Source organism: Xiphias gladius, chromosome 6, assembly GCF_016859285.1.
Source record: "Xiphias gladius isolate SHS-SW01 ecotype Sanya breed wild chromosome 6, ASM1685928v1, whole genome shotgun sequence".
In the NCBI taxonomy this organism is placed as follows: Eukaryota; Metazoa; Chordata; class Actinopteri; order Istiophoriformes; family Xiphiidae; genus Xiphias; species Xiphias gladius.
The window spans coordinates 6,131,549-6,153,209 of NC_053405.1; the positions used below are offsets into that span (position 1 = coordinate 6,131,549).

The window sequence follows — 21,661 nt, forward strand, 5'->3', positions numbered from 1 at the left end:
AGTACTGGCGTAATAGGTTAAAATGTGGGTTTGTGTGTGTGTGTGTGCGTGTGTGTGTGTGTGTGCGCGCACACAGCTTGTCTGGTGTGTTGTAATCAATTCCCGGACTAGAGTTTGTGGCAAGGAATTTCCAGGATTGTCTGTTATTGATCCATATCAGAACCAAAACTGAGTAAATGTGCCCTCTGACCCTGGGAGCCAGGGCCAGAGGGCAAGTCATTTTTCAGTAAATGAAATCAAATCTTACACGTCCCTACCACAATGGCGCTGTGGGCAGGCTATTCACTTTTTTTCCTGTGGTACATTATATATAAAATTGATCTACAAGCCTCAAAATATTGATTAAAAACCGGTCTTGAAAGTAAGAAATGAATTGTCCCTAATTGACTTCAGAGGTTGATGGAAGTAATTAGGACTGATTTGGTTGGTTTAGGGTAGTTCAGAATGTGTTACTCAACCTTTTGCAGCTAGAAATGAGCAGCAATACTGACTGGATCATGGTGTTTTCATCGCCGGCCAAACACGACTACACTAGATTTTTGGCTGCATCTGCACGAGCACGAAAAAAAACCAAAACCTAATGTGTTACGGATCATGTAACATAAACCCGACTTTTGAAATTTTGGACAAATCAAATCTAAACAAAGTTTCTAGTCTTATGCAAGTCTAAACCTGTTGATCAATCGAGGGGCCAGGCCTCCGATAGGTTGGCTCAACCCCCATCTGATGGTCACTGACCCCCGCTGTCCCGTCTGGCTGTTCCCATCTGTCAGTCAGCCGAGGGAGTATAAAGACACACAGAGGGTCTAGGGTCTCTAAGATAGACTGACTGGCAAACTAGCTGCTGCCAGTTGACCGCACTGTCTGTCTTATTCATCATCATCATCATCATCATCATCATCATCATCTAGTGGATTACTGGCAAAAAAAAAGATAAAGTCCCATCTTCTTCCCTGGCAGTTATTCTTGGGGTTTACTCGTAGCTTGTGGAGCGAGAACACCTCACCATCGGAATGGGTCGGCCGGTGTTGAGGAATGTGTGGCTGCTGTGTTGTGCAGCAGCGTGCGTGTCTGGCGTGAGGAGAGAGTACTTCCTCAGGATAGAGGAGGTGTCTTGGAACTACGCCCCGAGTGAGATGAACGTCATTCAAAACCGCACACTGCAGGAGGATGAGTGAGTACACACATCTTATATTACCTTGATTATAGTGAAGTCTTTCTCTTTCTCTTTCTTTTTTAATCATAAAGGAAGTCAGTCATTTAAAAATAAATAGGTATAAAAAAAGATATCCAGTTACTTGTTGATTAGGGCCTGTTCACAGGAGCCACTTTAACATGTCACGGCACGAAAAGCACAGGTGTAAATAATAAAATGAATGATGGCCGGTTTGCATTTAACTGCTTCGGTTTCAGAGTCCTGATATCTAAGTTTATTTATTTTTTAAACATTTGAACTAATCCATATGATAATAATGATAATAATAATAATAATAATAGGTCCACAGACACACACATCTGATTCTCCCTCTCTGCCTGAATCACCCTGTAGGGAAGCCTCAGTGTTTTTAAAGCGAGGCCCCCAGCGGATCGGCTCCACCTACAAGAAGGCTGTTTACAAGCAGTACGCTGACGCCACCTACAGGATAGAGGTGGCCAAGCCGGGCTGGATGGGCTACCTGGGACCTCTGCTGATGGCTGAGGAGGGCGACACGCTGATCGTCCACCTGAAGAACAGCGCTTCCAGGCCTTACAGTATCCACCCACATGGGCTGAACTACAGCAAGGGCAATGAGGGTGAGGAGCGAGGGCATCTGATGCATGAGTCGGAGCGCAGGCACGGTTGGCGGACTGATAGATGTGTGACCTTGTGTCTTTGTGCTTGTGTCTGCCTCGTCAGGGGCCCTGTACCCGGATGGCACGGGTCCAGAGCTGAAGCGTGATGACTCAGTGGCTCCTGGTGCAACAGTGACGTATGAGTGGACCCTCCCCGAGAGTCATAGCCCGTCATCAGACGATAGCAACTGCATGACCAGATTCTACCACTCCCACATCGTCACCCCGAAAGATATCAACTCAGGACTGATAGGACCCCTTATTGTCTGTAAGAGAGGTACCGGAACCTTTTTAACCTCAGAGTATCTGGCAGTACAAGTACTGTACAACTCCGAGGTACTTGTACTTGAGTATTTCCGTATTCTGCTACTTTATACGTCTACTTCACTACATTTACATTTATGAAAGCTGTGGTAACTAGTTACTTTTGAATGCTAAATCATCACCTACAAACACCCCGAAGAAAAAACAGTTACAATTAGCTGCACCACGACCAGCGACAACATTCAAATGCGGCTCACATGTTAATGCATCAGTAATTAAAAATTATGTAATCTATTACACTGCAGCATAATGAGTACTTTCACTTTACTCTAAGTACATTTTTGCTGATAATACTTCTTGATAATACTTCTCTGCTTTTGCTTAAGTAAAGGATCTGAATAATTTCTCTGAACTATCTCACAAATTTGACTTGAATTCATTCTGTATCCATTAGTGAAACAGATTAGCTAATCAACAAAAAAATTACCTAATGAATCCAATTAGTGGGCACTATTTCTACCATATTTTTATAACTAGCTAGTCTCCTTAAGTAATGTCTGATCACATAATGCATTTGTGGTGTGTAAGGTCAACTACAGCCCATTTTTCATCTTATTACATTAACATGGAAAAATCTTTAACCTTTAACCCCTCAGTTATAACATTGTGGTTTTATCCCCATTAAAAAGCCACATCAGTTTGCAACTTACATCTATTGCTTTTATTACAGTGAATTACTGAAAACTTGGCTAGTATTTCTGCATCATAGAACATCAAATATTCATAACAAGTACTGATGATTGAAGTTTAAAAAAAATATTGATATATATATATATATATATATACAGAACTTTTCCTACTTCTGCAGAACAATGGTCTCTGTGTTACTTTAGATTATTACTACTCATGCATTAATGTGTAAGCAGCAGCATGGATTCATCTGCTGATTATTTTCTTGATGAATCAACTTATTCGATTTGTAAAGCTTCAGAAAATAGAGAGAATGTGCAATCACAAGTACCCAGAGCACAAAATGACCCTTTCAAGTTGCTCCTTTTTGTCTGACCAGTAGTCCAGTTTCAGAAGCTCTTCACAAGTTTTGTGTTTAAAAATCTGAATTGGTAAAGTACGTGGCAACAATAGCACTTAAAAGTAGTGGAGTAAAAAAAATGATAGTGGACCATAAGTATAAAGTACCATTGGAATGAAAATACTCAGGTACAAGCACCTCAAATTTGTACTGAAGTACAGTAACTAAATACATGTACTTGGTTACTTTCCACCACTGCATCTTTGTATACAGTACATCCCAAAACAGCGGGCTGAATCTCTCCTCTCTTTTCTAGGAACTTTGGATTTACATGGCGACAGCTCAGGAGACTACCTGTACGCTCTGCTGTTCATGGTGTCGGATGAGAACTTCAGCTGGTACCTGGACGAGAACATCAGGACGTACATCAGCAATCCCGCCAGAGACCTGAAGGAGGACGAGGATTTCATTGAGAGCAACAAGATGCATGGTGAGGGGCGGCGTCACTTCCGCATCCGCTTCCCCGTATACACGTACATGCACAAGTACACCGTTTAACCCCAAGTGTGCGTATTGCAGGTATAAACGGTTTCCTGTATGGTAACCTGCCCGGACTGAGCATGTGCCAAGGTAACACAATCCACTGGCACATGATTGGCTTAGGGAACGAGGTAACTATCACACTATAATCATAACTTTTAACCACAATATCTGACTGTACAGGGATTCTTTAAAATTGTTTTTGTAATGCTCAACTTTTAAGCCTCATACATTTTGTGCAAAATTTTTTTTCTGCGGTGCACAAGAGTCTAAGTTAAGAAACGTAACTAACCAAAATTAAAAACATGCAACTAGACCTTTAATCCTTTAAAGTTCTGCATCGTTGTCTGTTCTGTTTTCAAGCACGTTTAAAGTGTATTTGGAAAGCTTTGTCAGCCTGAGTGGCTTCATAGCTGAACGTCTGTCGCAGTCTCTTTCACTGACGGTTTGATCATTTGAGCTCGAAATGTCAAAAAAGACACTTGCTCTCCCTCTACAATTACTTCTTACCAATGATGATAGTTTGTTGAAAAAGCTCATTTGTGAACATCTGTTACATTGTCCAAGAACAAATGTCAGTTGCTTGTATTTTTTAGCTAGTTTTTACTTCAGTTGCGGGGCTGCCAAATGAAATGACATTTATCTACAACAGGTGGACATACATTCAGTTCATTTCCATGGCCAGATCCTGACCGTGCAGAACCACCATACAGACACAGTCAGTCTTTTCCCAGCCTCCAGCACTACAGTGGAAATGGTAGCGGATAACCCCGGACACTGGCTGCTTACGTGCACTGTCAATGACCACCTGACGGGTGAGCTCACACACTCCCGATCACTCTGCCAAGATGATTGGATTCGGGAAAGAAATGTGTCCACCCCACTGCGTGGCGGCTAAAAGGTTTTGCTTTTTGTGCGTCCTTTAAGCTGGAATGCAGGCTATATTTGAGATCAAGAAGTGTTTCCCCAACGTCCACAAGCCCAGGCCTCACGGTGCACAGAGAGAGTTCTTCATCGCTGCCGAGGAGGAGGTCTGGGACTATGCTCCTGCACTGCCAACTGACAGGTTGGTCACTGTACACGCACACACACGCACAGAGAGAGAGAGAAATGGTCCTGGCTGGTCTCGGTGGGTTTTTAAGAGACTTGTGTGTTCTTGTGTGTGTGTGTGTGCAGTGAGGCGGACCTGTTCGTAACCAGAGGTCAAAACCGTATTGGAAGCCGCTATAAGAAGGTTCACTATGTGGAATACACCGACAACACCTTCGTTACAAAGATGCTACGCAGCCCGCAGGAGCAACACCTTGGAATTCTGGGTAATCCAGGCTATTATGTCGGTGGCAGGTAGTGAAATTTCAGCCGTGGACAAATCTCAGTCAGAGCTGCTCTGGAGGCACAAATAAAGTCAGTGGCCTAGTGTTTTTCTGGTGTAGTAGAGTAGAAGAAAACAGTGAAGAAAAGACAGTTGTTGGTAGAGCTAAGGGCTCGTTACTAAATTATTTATAGATGGCATCTTCTAATCTAATGACCTAGTAGGTTAGTTTGTCTTGCTCCCCTGCCAAGTTAAAACTAGCCACACTGTATTAGAACTGCAACTAACAATTATTTTTGTTATTGATTAAAGTGCAGATTATTTTTTGATTAATCGTTTAGTCTATTTAATGTCATATAATAGTTAAAAATGCACATCACAAGCCTCTAGTAGTCTTCATATTGCTTGTTTAGTGCAAAGAAACGGTCCCGAAATTATCGGATTGCATTGACATTAAAAGCAGCAAACCGTCATGTTTGAAAAGCTGGAACCAGTGAATTTCAATCAAAATTCTTGTCCATAGATCTTCTGTCATTTGAAATTCGAGACTTGAAATTTTCCAACAAACCAGCAACTGTGTGTGTGCCTGCGTGCCCGTTTGTGTCCGTCTGTGTCTCCAGGTCCTGTGCTGCGAGCCGAAGAGAAGGACACTATCAGGGTGGTGTTTAAGAACAAAGCCAGCCGGCCTTACTCTATACAACCGCATGGGGTTCAATACAGTGTAGAACAGGATGGGACCCTCTATCACAATGAATTGGAAGGTTAATACCTGCATATACACACATAGTTATCCACGCACGAGATAATATATAGCCAGAGAGCTTCTTCATCCATATTTCGTCCCCCTCATCTTCTTCCCTTCAGAGTCTTATACAGCGAAGAAACTGCGGGAGCTAAAGAGTCAACCAAGTGAGTTAAAAACCCGAATTACAGTACCAGTCTCAGTTTTACCCGCATTAATGAAAAATCTGATTTTAATAATTCTCCTTGTCTACGGTTTTCAGGGGTGGTGACTCCTCCCCCAGCTGCTCTGGTCAGACCCGGGACGGTGCACACCTATGAGTGGATGGTGCCAGTGGGTGCCGGTCCAGTGCAGGGGGAGGCCGACTGTCTGACTTATCTCTACTACTCGGGAGTGGACCCTGTTAAAGACACCAACTCCGGACTGGTCGGACCCCTCCTCGTCTGCCGAGAGGGATCACTGAAGAGCGGCGCACAGGTGAGGGCAGAGTCAGAAAACCTCAGGGTAAGGGTTCGTCAAGACAGATGTTTTTAAAAAAATTTTTTTCATAATGACAGGGGGATCGGATCCCATCACACTGACACCAAAAAAAAAAAGCCAACTGCATCGAAAGAGATAGCGAAATGGGGGCCACAGGAATAACAAGCCTTAAAAAGCAGCCTTTATTGAAGACGCAAATAAAAGAAGTGGCAAAATAGCAAGATTATGCAAAAATGATGGCACCATGTGTGTCGACCAGCGTTATTGTGGCGACAAAAGGCATTGATGAAGCCACAGTCTGACACATTCCCTCTTCCCCTGTCTCTCTTGTCCTCGTAGAAAAACTATGATAAAGAGTTCCACCTCATGGCCACAGTGTTTGATGAGAACCTGAGCTGGTACCTGGATGAAAACATTAAGACCTTCACCACCGCTCCCACCACTGTTAACAAGGAGGACGAGGGCTTCATGGAGAGCAACAAGATGCATGGTTCGTGGGAGACGCGCGCTGATCGCCGGCAGCTCACTCACTACCTATAAAGATGTTAAATTTGTCCCAGTTATTATAAATCTATATATTTCCACGCTGAAATTGGCAAAAAAAAAACATTTACTATCAATTTTTTCAGTTTTTTTTCACTTTATTTCTGCGCTCTGTCTTCTAGCAATCAACGGGTTTGTGTATAGGAACCTCCCCGGCCTGACCATGTGTAAGGGGGACAAAGTGACGTGGCACCTGTCTGGACTGGGGTCAGAGACGGACATCAACAGCCTTCACTTCCAGGGAAACCGGTTCCTCTATCGCCAGAACAGACGGGACTCCATCAGTGTTTTCCCCCACATCTCACACACTGTCACCATGGAGCCAGACAGCATGGGTATACATCTGTCATTCAGCTTCACGCACGCGCACACACGCACACACACGCACACACACACACACACACACACACACACACACACACACACACACACACACACACACACACACATGTAGTACTTGTGAGACCAGGGGGCCAACCTGTCGCTGAGACAAACTAGGCAACTGCCGCAGGGGCCCCAAGCACGAAGCTTTTTAATTCAATTTTTTAATATTAACTATTTTCATTTTAAATAAATACAGTCCAACACAGTCCCCAGACCTTCATTAGACATAGTTCATACAAACAGCACCATGTATACTGTGTATATATATATATATATATATACACATTAGAGTTATATAATGTTAGAAGTTTTTTTTTAAACATGCGGAAATGACTGAGCAGTTCAGACAACAAACAACTAAGCAACAGAAGTCGATATCTGACACCACCACCACCAAAAATATTCCAATGGACCAAAAGCAAAATCTATTTATTCATTTATTTATACTTTTATTTTATTTATACTTCAGCCTCGAATCCTAAACACGACCAAAGTTTTACCCCTAAAACCGTGTCTTCAAACTGCCCTTTGGAAAAGCGAAAAGTAGCCAAAATATCCTCCCTGCTGAATGTTTAGAATTGAGATTGGTTCCCACAGTCATTCTAGCACAAGAACACACACATAAACAGTAAAAATAACTTTTTATACTCCAACATTTTACACCCAGAAAATAGCCAATAAGAATTATAAATGTTCCGTAATTCACAAAACATTGCTTCCATGAATGACAGTACATGAGTAACAGCTGTTAGGCAGTTTTTTCAGGTGCAGCCTAACCACATGCGCACTACTAAGCTAAACACTTTTCATATATGGTGCTCAAGGAGGTGCAGACACTAACTTCAGGCATGCCGTTTGTAAGATGAAACCTGTGTGTGCACGGCAAGACATCAGCTTCAATGCGAACCGCAGGAGCCACTCATTTAGATCAGGATCTGTGAACCAGGTTTAGCGATTCGGCAGCTGTTTTGTAATAGAGCAATACCTGAAAACAGACACCACGTTTAAGCAAAGTGAACTTGGCGTCCGACTGACGAGCGCGTTGTACGGCTGCACGTAATCTATGTCTGTGTGTTGCAGGTCAGTTTGAAGTGGTGTCCCCTACGGTGAACCATTACCGTGGTGGAATGAGAGCCAACTACATGGTAGAGAAGTGCAGCATCTTTCAGCGTCAGGGTGAGATAATGATCCATTCAAAAACATACTACATCGCTGCCATGGAAACAGACTGGGACTACTCGCCGAACCGCACCTGGGAGGCCGAGATGTTCCTCGGTCAGGAAAAGTAAAGTAGTTCCTGCACATTTCTTGCGAATGCTATAGACTTAGGACGAGTTGATTTACTGGTTTGCTCGACTTTTGGCTTTAAAAAACTATAATTAATTGATCCTAATAGCAAGTGTTTTCTTGGTAGCCAAAGATAGATATATCATAGACCGCCATTGTTAACCAAAAACTATTGGAAACACATCAGGGAGCCGCACTGTTACACTGAATGACATGTTCCTTCATTGACCTGAACACATACACACAGCTTATTTTGAGTCAGTGCCACACTCACCGTCCTGCAGCTGTAAATACTCACTAGAGCAACAAAAGTGTGGTGATACGCAGCTAAAAATAGTCCCCAACAAGTCCACTGTTTCCTCCCGTTTGACTAACATTTGCTAATAAACCACACTTCCTGGCCGGTTTAGAAAATTGCTGAGCCTATTTGTGCCCCCCCCCCCATCCGCAGTCCTGCTCCAGTCTTCCTGGACCAGCAGGGCGGATTCATAGGTTCCCGTTACAAGAAGGTGGTCTACCGCCAGTTCACCAACGACAAGTTCACCAAGCAGATGGAGAGAGCAGCCGACATGGAACACCTCGGCGTTATCGGTAAGCTTTCGGGGCTGTGAAGAAGCACGGGAATTTAGAATAAATCACATAAGGGCAGCAGCAATTGTACAGTAAAAGCAAGTGATAACATGGTTAGTTATATTAAGTTTAAATATGAGAAACACTACGCTGCTTGACTGGTCTTGTAACAAGAGAATCTTCCTCTCTCTCAGGTCCAATGATTCATGCCGATGTAGGGGACAAAGTGAAGGTGGTTTTTAAGAACATGGCATCCAGGCCTTATTCTATCCATGCCCATGGGGTCAAGACAGACACCCCCGATGTCCACCACACCAACCCAGGTACGCACAGGCAAGATATCAGCCGACAGGGAGGTGGACAGTCAGGAAATAGTGGGGGTGGATCAGTGGATCGGAGCCACCGACAGTTCTGCTGCTATGTTTTATTGTGCCTTCATTTGGTGATTATTGTAGAATAAAATTGAAGCGTGTATGATTAACTTTCTATCAAAAGGGACGTGATCCTGAAATCCTGGTGTGTAACTTCCGTTTTCTTAACACAGCACGGGAGTCAGAGCCTTAAAAACTATGATGTCTTTCCCAGGTGAGACTCACACCTACTACTGGTACGTTACAAAGAACACGGGACCGACCGCAGAGCAGGAGGCGTGCTCTGTGTCAGCCTACTCCTCCACTGTCGATGTTGTCAAGGTACGCTGACACACAGGGGGAAAAAAACACACGCCACACAGACACACGCGTGGGCATTAACACACTGACGCGTCTCTCTCCCGTTCGCAAGGACCTCTACAGTGGGCTGATTGGTCCGCTGGTGATTTGTCGCCGAAGCTGGGCCCGGTGAGTGATTTCACATTAATGCAATGATAGAGATCCATCTTACTTATCAATACCCGCTGTTCTTATGCAGTATACAGTCAGATCTGACAAGGCCGGTGGATGATTTTGTAATGTGTTATTGAGCTGTATGATTATACTGAAATGCTAATGTGCAGTTTTTTAAAAAAAAAACTTGCTTCCAGGAGTTTTGGACTAAAGAAAGAAGTGGAAGAGTTTGCACTGCTTTTCATGGTTTTTGATGAGAACGAAAGCTGGTAAGTAGGGAGAGTCTAACTGTAATGCTGTTACCTAACTGTTTAGACCTCTAAGGGTCAGTTCACCTATGTAACAAAAATAGATGTCCTCCCTTTACTTCACAATATGGAGCCATGAGGATAGTTTTGCCAACATTTTCTTGGATTTGGCCCCGGAAACATGTGCCTCTACGGCAATGCCATGAACAAAAAAAAAAAAAAAAGTGCTGTGCTTACATTGTACATTGCTGTCACTGTTTTTTACTACAGGTATCTGGATGAAAACATCAAGACCCACATCAGGAACCCTCGCACGAACTTGAAGGATGATGAAGCCTTCATAGAGAGCAACAAGATGCACGGTGAGAGAAACATACGCACTCGATGAACTGCGTTATTTTGACACACGGGATATTTTCTTTCCTGCTTCATCTACAAGACAAAGAAAGAAATGGTCTTGAATTTTATTTCCAACACGTGCGTTTATGTGCTTTTCATGCGTTTGTATGCAGCCATTAATGGTTATATGTACGGTAACCTGAATGGTCTGAACATGGAGGTGGGCGATAAGGTGTACTGGTACCTAATAGGAATGGGCAATGAAGTGGACATACACACAGCACACTGGCATGGACACAGTGTGGAATATAAGGTAAACAAAACCATACACATTAGGGACACGCCAACAAAATTGCAGTGTAGAAAACACTCTGCAGTACACGAAAATGATGACTCCTAAAATGAACCTCTTTTCTCTCCAGCTGGGTGGACAGGCTCATCGTTCTGACGTGTATGAGCTGTTTCCAGCCACCTTCCAGGTAAAGCCTCAAAAATCCCCTGACTTGACATAAAACACGAGTCTTTGTTTCAGCATTAAAAAGATGATGCGTCTTGCATTTCAACATGAATTTAAACTGGCCGCATTAGTGTAACTTTTAGGGATCGGTGTTATCATAGAAAAAATTTATTGGATTATATCATCACCGACTTTTCTTACAACAGGTCAGAAAAAAAAAGTGGGAATGAGGAAAGAAAAACAGAAATAAAAACAACAAACAGTGTGTTTCTAATACAGATCAACTTTCCATCAACTTTTCATCACTTTTAAACAAATGTATTAACAGACAAAACTGACAAGTACCGTAAAAATTATGAGATGCTGCACAAGCTAAGAAATGAGTGAAGTGCTCCTTCGCCAAGCCTGCCATCTTCAAGACCAAATAAATACTCAATATCTGCAAAAAAAGGCTTTTGATTTTCCGGTTATAGTTACGTTGTTGTTCATGAAAGCATGACAGGATACCTACACCCTCCCCCCCGGCTCGACAGTGCTGTCGACGTATACTAAAGGTGAAACTCTGGACCAGTGAATCATGTGATGTTCTCACCTCTCTCACTTTTAGACCGTAAAGATGCGTCCTCAGTATCCTGGTACTTGGCTGCTCCATTGTCACGTCATCGATCACATTAAAGCTGGCATGGAAGCGATATATACGGTCACCGAAAAAGGTAAGGAAACGAATTCAGACTAGGAGCCAGACGGTTGCGATGAAGGCGCCGTGCAGGTAATAACATGTTTGTTTCTCGTCAACAGCAAAGAAGGCGGGGATCTTTGGCTGAACAGTGGAGGAAAACATATCCATATTGAAGAAAACAGCAAAAAACACCAGTTAAAACTTTATTTCAGGTGCTAATTCAATAACAGTTCTCTTTGTAAAATCAGCTTAACATGGAGGAATTACATGTGCATATCAGAAACAGGGTAAGAAATATAAAGTCACCATCCCAGAGTCATTTTATATTAAAATGTGAATTTTCATAATTGTTCGACTGCCCTGATATTTTCCAAATGACAGTGAAAACTGTAATATTACGTTGGAAAAAATAAAGAAAAAGCTGAAACCTGAAAGTTGGAGTCACTAGTTTTATGTGACTTTTATGTGTGGACCATCATGACAGTAATCAGGCAGCAGGGGGCACTATAGCCTGATGCTACGTTGTTATGGCACCGTGTTCAGCTCTGCTGGATGAACCAAAGAATTAAAAAAAAACACTGTAGTTTGCGGGAAATGTAAAAATTAACCTTTGAAGACTTTGAACAGACCTGTGTCCTTACAGTCAGGTCTCTTAGGCTCTTTGCATTGCACGTCTTTTAGATTCCGGTGAGGCCTTTCCCTGTGTCACAGTCTAGTTTTCAGCTTATTCCGGAGGTTAGAAGAGGCCCAGCAGCTCATTTTTGCCCCCTGGACCCCTAAGCAGGTTAAAATTAGGCCGGATTTTTCGGAAGAATCGTCTTGAGTATTTACATCAGGGGGAATGATGCAGCCACGAAAAACAGTCTAAGGTTGGGATATTTTACTCGGTGTAAACATCATAGTTTATTCATGTTTTCAGCAAAGAGCCAGAACAAGCTGATCCCAGATATATGTGTGATGTTGTCTGGACAATGGTGGAATGAGATGATTTTCCAACCTTAGAATTGTCTAAAAAGGAAACTTTAAGGGGGTTAAACTGGACATTGCAGAAGGAGTCACCTGCAACTGTTCTTTCTTAGAAAAACAAGTTGATAGTAGTCCACAGGTAGTAGTGCACGAGTGAAAGCTCGTGAATGCCACCGGAAAAGCTGCAGTCAGTGTAAGTTGATCATATTTTGACACCAGCAGGGGCCAAAGTCTGGAAGAACAATAGATGGCAGTGCTGTCACTTCAATGGACACAGCAGTTAAGCAGCGGTAGAAAAGTCTGACCTGCAAGGCTCGACCACTACAGTCCCAGATCGGCGCGAGGCAGCCCAGACGGTGGCGGACGCGTGTCCCCCCCGTGGCTGCTGGACCGCATCGCTTTTATCAAGTGCGACGGTCTGACTTGCTGCGAATACACCCTTTTTTCAGGGCCCTCTCAGTCAGGAGCAACACGTTTCACTCGCTTAGCGGAGCTGACCAGCCTCTCTAGATGAAATCCAGAATTTAGAAAGGGATCCACGGCTTGAATGCGAAGCTCACCCTGTGCGATGACGAGGGGGAGGTTTGAGGACCGTCGCGCTGTCACAGGGCCGTCCGGTCCTCTATTTTTCAGCCAATGTCACCGTGAACAAGGTAGTTCGAAGATACTTTCACACTGACTTATAGGGCTCCAGGGTGACGCAACTGGGATTCTTTAGTCTGTCAGCAACCCCGGAGAGGGACCTTCAGAGGAGTTGGTTCCACTAGGAGCAGTACGTCCGCAAAGAGAAAATGACTTCAGATGCTTGTTCCGTTCATCTGAAGGTTGCAACATATCCAGTAGCTCCTGTAAGCTCTCTATGTAATTCCTGGAGTCTAAGGAAAGTGCTCTGCAATGCAGTTTAGTATAGTGTAAAAAATTCCACAGTTGGAAGATGCAGGCAGTCACCTCAGGTTTCCCAGGCTGAAGAGAAAAGCCTCAAATGCATTGAGAAAAATAACAGTTTGTCAGGCTTGTTTGGAGCCACTTTATTTAGATTTTTCCCCCTTGACTGTTCATAGGGATCTGAGATTGCGATTATTACCAATCACCAAACGCACACACACATACTAATATCCAAAACTTGCAAGCACACACACACACACACACACACACACACACACACACACACACACCGTACTGAGTACAGATCAGTGTCTGAGCAGCCACCTGCAGTCCTCCATTAGCTGGCAAGGAAAAGGAATTTAAAAGATTCAGACCATGAAATGTGGCCAATAATGCCAGCTCCGATCTAAACCTGTACTGAATCTCAACGATGTGCTAAACAGCTCTGTCACATTCAACCAGTGAAACTTTACTCGACACTGACCCCAAACTATGGCGGCTTTACCCTACGCCAAAATACCGCGTGTCTGTTTTAGTGGTTGCTGCTCAATCCTGAGTTGGAGACGCAGCTGTTTCGCTGATGCAGCTAAATCAAAGCTGCAGGTCAGATCTTTACACCACGGAACGGAAAGAAGTGCGGAAGCCATGCTCACATTTGAGACTCAGCTGGACATGCTTAGCTTGACAATTTTAGACCTTTAACTTTAAATCTTAACTCTGTCAGCCTCAGTGTTGGGTATGGATCTGAGAACCCAATCAGGTGGTGAACCAGCAGATCCGAGAGGCTCGGAGCACCATAAATTAGGCCTTAAAAAGAAAGCTCCCAGAAAATTGGTTAAATGTCGTTTTAAAAAATTGTTTTCCAGGGCTGACTACACACACGAAGTGCAAAGCCATCAGTGTTTGTGCAAAACCTAAATTAAAAAAAAGGGGGGGGGGTCCCAGCCCCACAGACAAAAAAAGTCTTCTACCCAGAGAGCAGCTTTAAATACCCCTTGGTCAAAGCCACCTACATATTAGAGAGGTGTGAAAAGGCAAACAATTAAAACTGTCAGGTCAGTTAATGACACGCGGTACTTCATTGAACACTTCATTTAACTGTGAAATAACTCAAGAGCACCGTATTCAAGCTACAGTTAGTCTTGTGGACAAAAAGAAAAAGAACACACGGGTCCCCGAAGTTGCAATTACCGGCTTGTGTTTGTGTCAATAACACAGTAAAGAAAATCATTCATATAATTTTGTGAGGAGCTTCTCTACGTGTTTTTTAAGTGTGCAGTTCAGTATGTGGATACTGAGTTGCACAAGAGCAGATCTCTTTCTGTTACTTTTAAGCATTTGATATTTGTGAATCCATTTTTTTTTTCCAGTTGTAAACACACAGAACAATTAAAGGGGTTTTTCTACAGTAATACCGAAACTTTCTGACCATTAAATTGATACTTCACCTAAAATCTAAAGCCTTCTGTACACTCAGTATGCTCCAAGTACTTTTCAACCAATTATTCAATGTACCCATAAAATATCAATTTGATCAATTCACTGCGGATCTATCTGACTGGATTAAAGACGCTGTATCTGCTTCAATCTTCATACATGAGCCCTTTCGAGTTTGTTGGTCTCAATTCGACTCCGTCCCGTGAATAGTCACTTCTTCCCCCAATCGCTCGATTTGGGGCTCGCCTGTTCCAGCGCGATCCGCCGCGGAGGGAATGAGTTCACCTTTGTTTAACTCTCAACACTGTGCGGATGTGCTTGGACGGCTAATAGAAACACACTGATGCACCGTGTTTAGAGACGGACACCTCATAATTCTAGCATGTGCAATTACCCTGTGTTGGTACGAGTCTGCATGAATAGACTTCACACTACAGCATCTCTCTCACAGACGTTAAAATTTGTGATAGCCCTGCTCAATATTTTTTTATTACCCACATTAGCACTGTGTCCGTCACATCTTTTTTGTTGGCACTAGGCGTTGGGCTATTTCGTTGAAAAGGGTGCCAGTGTGACCGTACCTTTTAGAAAGACCTGAAGCTGCGGACCAACTTTGTTCAATGGGAGAGCGGTGAGTGGGAGCTCTATTGTACTAAGACCATTACAGCCCTAGTGACTTTAGCTTCAGTTCAGGCTGAATTGGTACAAATAGCCTCCTGACTTATCAGAAAGTAGTTTGTACCATTATGTCGGATTTAAAGGTATGTGATTTGCTCTCACGAGGACTCATTTTGTGCATGTTGTGTTAAATCTGTACAAGCGCATGTCCTCTGTACGTCTATTTTGGAGTGCGTAACTACATTTCGTGGAGGTGTCTCTACGGTATTTTATATCAGGATCCTCTCTATTGCAGTCTGCCCAGTATCCAAGCCATGAAGCAGCTCTGTCAGTGTGCTGCTGAAACAAATGCTTATTCTGGCTCTGCCTAGATAGACGGCCTGTTAGGACTGATTGGCTGTGACATTAGCATGTTGGAAGCAGATGGCTGGTGGAGCATGGAGTCGTATCTCTCTCCCACACCAGGCTCTCTGGGTAGATTCGACATAAGCTTAATTAATGATTTGATAACTGCAGAGGCGTTAAAAGGAGCATGGAGACAGGCGTGAATTCCAAATGCAAGAGCTAAACTGGCTAGTAATATGATGCAAAGGGATTTCTTACCACATGCTTTCCCACGTTCTCCTTTTGTCTTTCTGTCTCTTACACTTTCTTAGATCAGCCCAGTGTGAGCTCTACCACATGCTGCAAGTAAGGAATAAATTGCAGATTTAAGAACTAAACAAAGCAGAAGTTTATCGAAGGTGCCTGTGAACCTTCACGCTACAGCCAGCAGCTGGTTGTTCTTAAACCTAGATGGAATCAACCACCCGTGAGATACGCAAGTCATTTCGGATGAATAAAGCTAGGCTGATAGACCTGCGTAGTGTTGAGTTTGTTAGTTCCAAACACCATGCATCGATTACTGAACCAGCCTACGGGGCACAAGCCCAAGGGGCTAAGGTCCTGATCAGACCGCATGATTTTTTTGTCTCTCACGATGGCCAGCGTGACAGATAAGCCCATTATAGTGCCATAAATTCTCGTGGCATCTTGGTCGGGAGAGTGGCAACACTACAAGTTTGACCCCGACCAACCATCGTTCGCGTCCTCGCGTGTTGTCGGGGAAGAGGGTCAGTAAATTATAAACACGTCAAGTCCTGTCAAGACCATGCCAAACCAGCAGGCGGCGATATAACCCTAAGAGAGCGCTCTGTCATCCTACTGGTAAACGTGAAGGAACACATCGTAGGAGATGTAACACTAGGCAGGAAAATGCAAAAAATTCTCATACGCCAGACTTTTTGTCAGGGTGTCGTGAGGCGTACCAGACGCCACTTCGCTGTCCTTCGATGGTATCACACTAAAAGGCCCGATGCATGAAATTTGTTGAGGAAAAAAAAGAGGCTGAATTTGTGTAGTCTGATCCCGGTCTAAGGGGCCCCCTTGGCTGAACCGGCTGAAATGTCGCTGAAGGAGACACAAAAACAACCAAAAGCTGACGCAAAATGGCCACAAAGAGACGCAAAACGACCACAGAGATGCAAAACAACAAGAGACATAAATAGACTACGAAACTGTTTGCTTTTTTATTAACTGTAAGTCTAACCATGATCTTTCCCTAACCTTAACCAAGGGTTTTAGTTGTTTGACCCTAATGGCGTGTCTACACAGAAAGTGTTTTAGCCGAGTTTTTCTCATTTGTCAGTTTCACATGTGTCTTGTGGAACAGATACGCTGCTATTTTAATCGATCCAGCTGTCTAAACATGCCGTGTAATGGCTTGAGTTGTACTCGCTCTATTCACCCGTACAGGCAACCCGAAGCATATTTTCTCCATGCTTCAAGTCTATACTGCATTTTATGCGCACAACTACAGTGATTGTGTATTGGGCACTGAACGCTTCCAAAACACGGTTAGCACCTTCCTCGTAGGCACAGTGTAAACATACCTTTCCGTAATGTGAATATTGTAACAAGTGACAATTTTAAAAATGTTGGCATGGGACATAAATGTTGTTGTTATGCTGTCACTGAACGTAATCCAGGGATTTTTGCAGAGTCGTCCAATACGGACGTTCTCGTCTGGCGATAGGATTACGATGCCTGCTGACCTGCGGGCTTGGGACCAGAATCCTTTGGGTGAAGTCAGAGTCCTCACTGCATCTCTCCATTCTTTTGCCCGGCCCAGTATACTTATACTACAAAGGTTTGAGGTAACGGATTGTAAGTGGGTCGTGATAGGCAGTTCTTTACCTCAATAACCAGCACTTAACAGTATGTCTGCATTTTGACTGTTGGCTCCTTTAATGTATTTACCACCGTATATTCTTGAGTTTAAAAAGTTTGAACAGTTTTGGTTATTTCACAAGAGATTTTTTTTTTGTATTTGTCTTTTTTGTATTTGCTCCTCTTACCAGTTTGAAACCGAGGCTCATCTGGAAATGATGATGTCATAAGTTTCTGCGCACCAATCACAGTGCAGCTCAGCTCACGGGTTGTTTGCTCATGTCGACCAAGAGCACCGCTAATCACTCCACACCCGCGGGGTCCTGCTGAAGCAGATCAACTCAGTTTTTGAGTGTTAAAATAATAACTAGGTTCATCTACAAGATTAAAGTCAGGAGATCTACAAGATAAAAATCATATGATAAACCAGAAACATATTATAGGTGCAGTGGAGCACAGTGCAGTACGACACACGTGCAGAACAAAAGTCTGCAGTTTCAGAGACCAAGTGAGACAACCATAATGATGGTGATGATTTTCCTCCAGACAGCCTTCCTGCTGCAGAAAAAAAAGCCTCCTTGTCTTTTTGCACCACAGAAAATAGAGAAGGTCCTGTTTCCTCTGGCCCGCCTGGAGGGAAACATACCTGTGCACTTGCATCGTTTCTATGGAAACAGAGGAGGTTCCGGTGTCAGGGGACAGCATGTGTGATCTCTGTGGCTCTCTTGCTGAATATGTAACCCTTATGAAGCACGACACATTAATTCCTTTCTCTCCCATGAGAAGAAAAGCACCAAACAGCCCCCTGTCAGCTAAAGAAAATCCCCCTGGGCCGGGTATGAATCTGGGTTGTCCATCAGCAAAACCACACACCAACAGTCAGCAATAAAATCCCTCCACCATTCAAAAGCTTAATCACCCAAATCCCACATGTATCAGTCTGGAGGCTGCAGACTTTGGCCTGAATTTCTCCCCTTCGCTTAGCCATTCCTCTGGCTCTGTGTATCTCTGGCTGGCAGTTTGTGTGAGAGCCATCTGCTGATGGGCATAAAATACCATCTTCTCCTCTGTTCAAAGCCCTGCTCCAACACATAAAATACTCCTCTTCCCTGGGCAGAAGGTTTGTCATTAAAATATGTGTGAAAACAAGTAAATTCACACATTGCGTTCATCCTCCTGGGCTCACTGGAGGAGCTCAGATATCTGAAGGAAGCTTGGTTCCAGAGGAGTCAGCTGAGGTAACTCCTTTTAGAGGTTCTATGGGTACATCCAACTGGGAGGAGACCCTCGGGCCAGATCCAGAGCATGCTAAGGGAATTAAAAAATCTCATATATATAGGTCGTATCTCATATTTATATTAGGTTCCCCCTGGAGGAGCTAGAGGATATAGCTAGGAAGAAGAATGTCTGGACTACCATAGTCTGCTGTGAAAAAAACAAACTTGCAAAACTAGCCGATCCGCTGGAAGAATCTTTATTTCACCAACGGGTTTCAGTTGTAATACAGGCTATATCTACACTCTACCAGAAGGCCTCAGTCTTTATCGGTTATCCAATGGGAGGTAGATGTATGGGTGACCAGCCTCCAAAGGATGCTGCACCTGTAACACAAAAGGTATGCAGCAAGATGAAATATAAAGGGAAAAAAACATGTCAGAGTCACAAAATACCATGATGATAATGACAGAAACTGGTCACATTTAAGCCTTTGTAACTTGAGCCACTAGGCGGGTGGTGAAGTAGCGACGGCACACTCCCGAAAGCTACTGGGGTTAGCATCCCGCCTTATAATAGTTATGTTTAACTCACAGTTACAGTTACAGTTTCTTCTTGAACTTGGAAACGGGTGGTTTCGGTTAAATACTGAAAAAGAAAACACATCCTGTCTCGTGCTTCAAGTCCGACTTTCTAAAATATTTATCGAGGACTAAAATCTTTCCCTAACCCTAACGTGGCCTAACCGATTGCCTAAACACACCCGTATTCATGGTTGAGTTGCTGCAATTGGATATTGCAGCGAAACAAATTAAATACTTTGACAGTGAACACTGTGCAGATATAGTCAATATAGACGTTATACGACACTGCAGATATGTTCATTAAAAACATTTCCCTGTTATGTCAATAAGAATGTAAGTCAAAAATGTAAGGAATTATGTTTCTTTCAAAGTATAATTACTGGTTCATAGTAATAGCATAATTGCTATTTTTACAAGACAAGGTTGCAATGACACCTTGGTGTAATGAGCAGGTGTCCCTACTTTGTTCAAGTGTCCACATACTTTCGGTGAAACTGGCTACACTCGCCATACATGCACATGTAAGTGTACCGTGCCTGTGGTGGCTCACTTGGAGTGCCTTGATAACTGGAGGATGATTAAGGGTCATAGGAGAGTAGGATATTAATTTCCTTATTTTTCTCTTCCCCAGAAGAAATGTTAGCCAGACACTCTGCCTGTTAAGCAAATTGGCCCTGACATACTCAAACCAGCGTAATTAAAAGATTTAATTTTAGATAAACACAAGAGCAGTCCTTGTATCAACAAACATTTACACATATAGTGGAGAGTTTTTTTTTTTTTTTTTTTAACAGTAGTTGGTGCCAGATCATTACCATGAGACTACATCTTAAAAGTGCACAAATATTGATTAAAGCAGTCTTCCCATTAGGATTTATTTGTCGTTATCCATCGTTGTAGTGGCACAGAATGCAAGGGAAAGGTAAAGTGACCGTCTGGGGACTTTAAAGTCAAGCCTCTCTTGTGTGTTCTTGCCAGCTGGTCATCCTGTCAGAAATGAGACGGTTCGAATGGAGTTTAGCCAAGGACATCTATGCGCTCTGACATTACTTTTCTCTGTAGTCAACTCTCCTGGTGACAAAAAAAAAACCAAAAAAAAAAACAGAGAAAAACAACTCTTGTGTTTTTTCTTTGATTGAATGACCTTGGGTTTTGTTTGTTGCTGTCAAACTCCGAAACAATGCGCCGGTGAATCTGGAGACTTTGATTATTAACACTCAAGTTTTTCAGTAATATTCAACAACAACAGATTAAGAATCCCCAGGGACTTGAACATCCACTGCTGTCAGATGTCCTGTTTGTCTTTCATTTTCCTCTAAAAGGCATAAAATGCTGTATGTTGTTCAGCCAATTTGAAACACACAGGCCTCATTAGCAGTTATCAATTTTTCTCTAATCGTATGTTTAATAGACCATTATCAATGTTGGCTCTGCTTGGCATAAGCACCACCTCATGTCCACTCAACTTCCCATCAGTCTCAGCTATTTTCTCCATAAGTGGTCGCACTGTTCCAGGTCAATGCCAACCTTTCAGCCCACCTTAAAAGTAATTATGTAGTCACTGTTGTGAGCAGCTTAAAGTCACAAAGTCATAAATCATTTCTGCCGTCTGCTATAAGCCTGAACAAACTTAATGGAAACTATGTAGTGTAGAGGATTTCCCTCTTTAAATCCGGCCATTTACCAACGCAGTATTAAAAAGGGAATGAATGAAAAAACGAGGTGAAGTAATGACCTGTTGGTTAGAGAGACTGTCCCCCAACTGATCTCACCAATAAATTACATGTCAATCAACACCTGTGTGTCTCTGAGTAACACGCTGACCCTCATCCACCTCATTTTAAGTGGTTGAAGATGTTATATCGGCCTCAACCAGACAGGAAGTCTTTGCTTCATCACTCCTCCACCTAAAACAGACTTTGACAGTGTTGCAGCAAGAATTACTTTGGAAGTTATGGACGGGGGCCATGAATCAAATGAAATGATACCGGTAATAAGTCAAGACTGTCTTTTGAAGAAAGACGATTGTCATTAATTTTAGCAAAAGCCAAACGCAACGCTTTGTTTCACCTTCAAATGACAAAAGCCCTCCGGCATCTGAAGAATTATGACTATTTGCTATTGAGAACAAAGGAGGAAGTCACGGTCACTGGATGGGTCAACAAATTGCTTGACTCTGACGCAGAGACTGTATGTTTGTTTTATTTGCAATTGTA

At 43.1% G+C, this 21,661-nt stretch overlaps 1 protein-coding gene across 1 annotated transcript; it reads left to right on the forward strand.

The window, feature by feature from the left end:
• The first annotated feature begins 792 nt into the window (after window positions 1-792).
• LOC120791144 (ceruloplasmin) lies at window positions 793-11,948 on the forward strand. The gene is made up of 24 exons (XM_040129345.1): window positions 793-1,174; window positions 1,550-1,794; window positions 1,898-2,110; window positions 3,444-3,617; window positions 3,707-3,798; window positions 4,320-4,482; window positions 4,595-4,733; window positions 4,844-4,983; window positions 5,600-5,740; window positions 5,844-5,888; window positions 5,984-6,198; window positions 6,541-6,691; window positions 6,867-7,079; window positions 8,209-8,413; window positions 8,867-9,006; window positions 9,180-9,308; window positions 9,571-9,677; window positions 9,769-9,824; window positions 10,007-10,078; window positions 10,328-10,419; window positions 10,570-10,709; window positions 10,819-10,875; window positions 11,461-11,566; window positions 11,652-11,948. Exons 1-24 carry the CDS (start codon window positions 1,014-1,016, stop codon window positions 11,675-11,677), a joined length of 3,222 nt encoding a protein of 1,073 aa, XP_039985279.1. The 5' UTR covers window positions 793-1,013; the 3' UTR covers window positions 11,678-11,948.
• The last annotated feature ends 9,713 nt before the right edge of the window (window positions 11,949-21,661 follow it).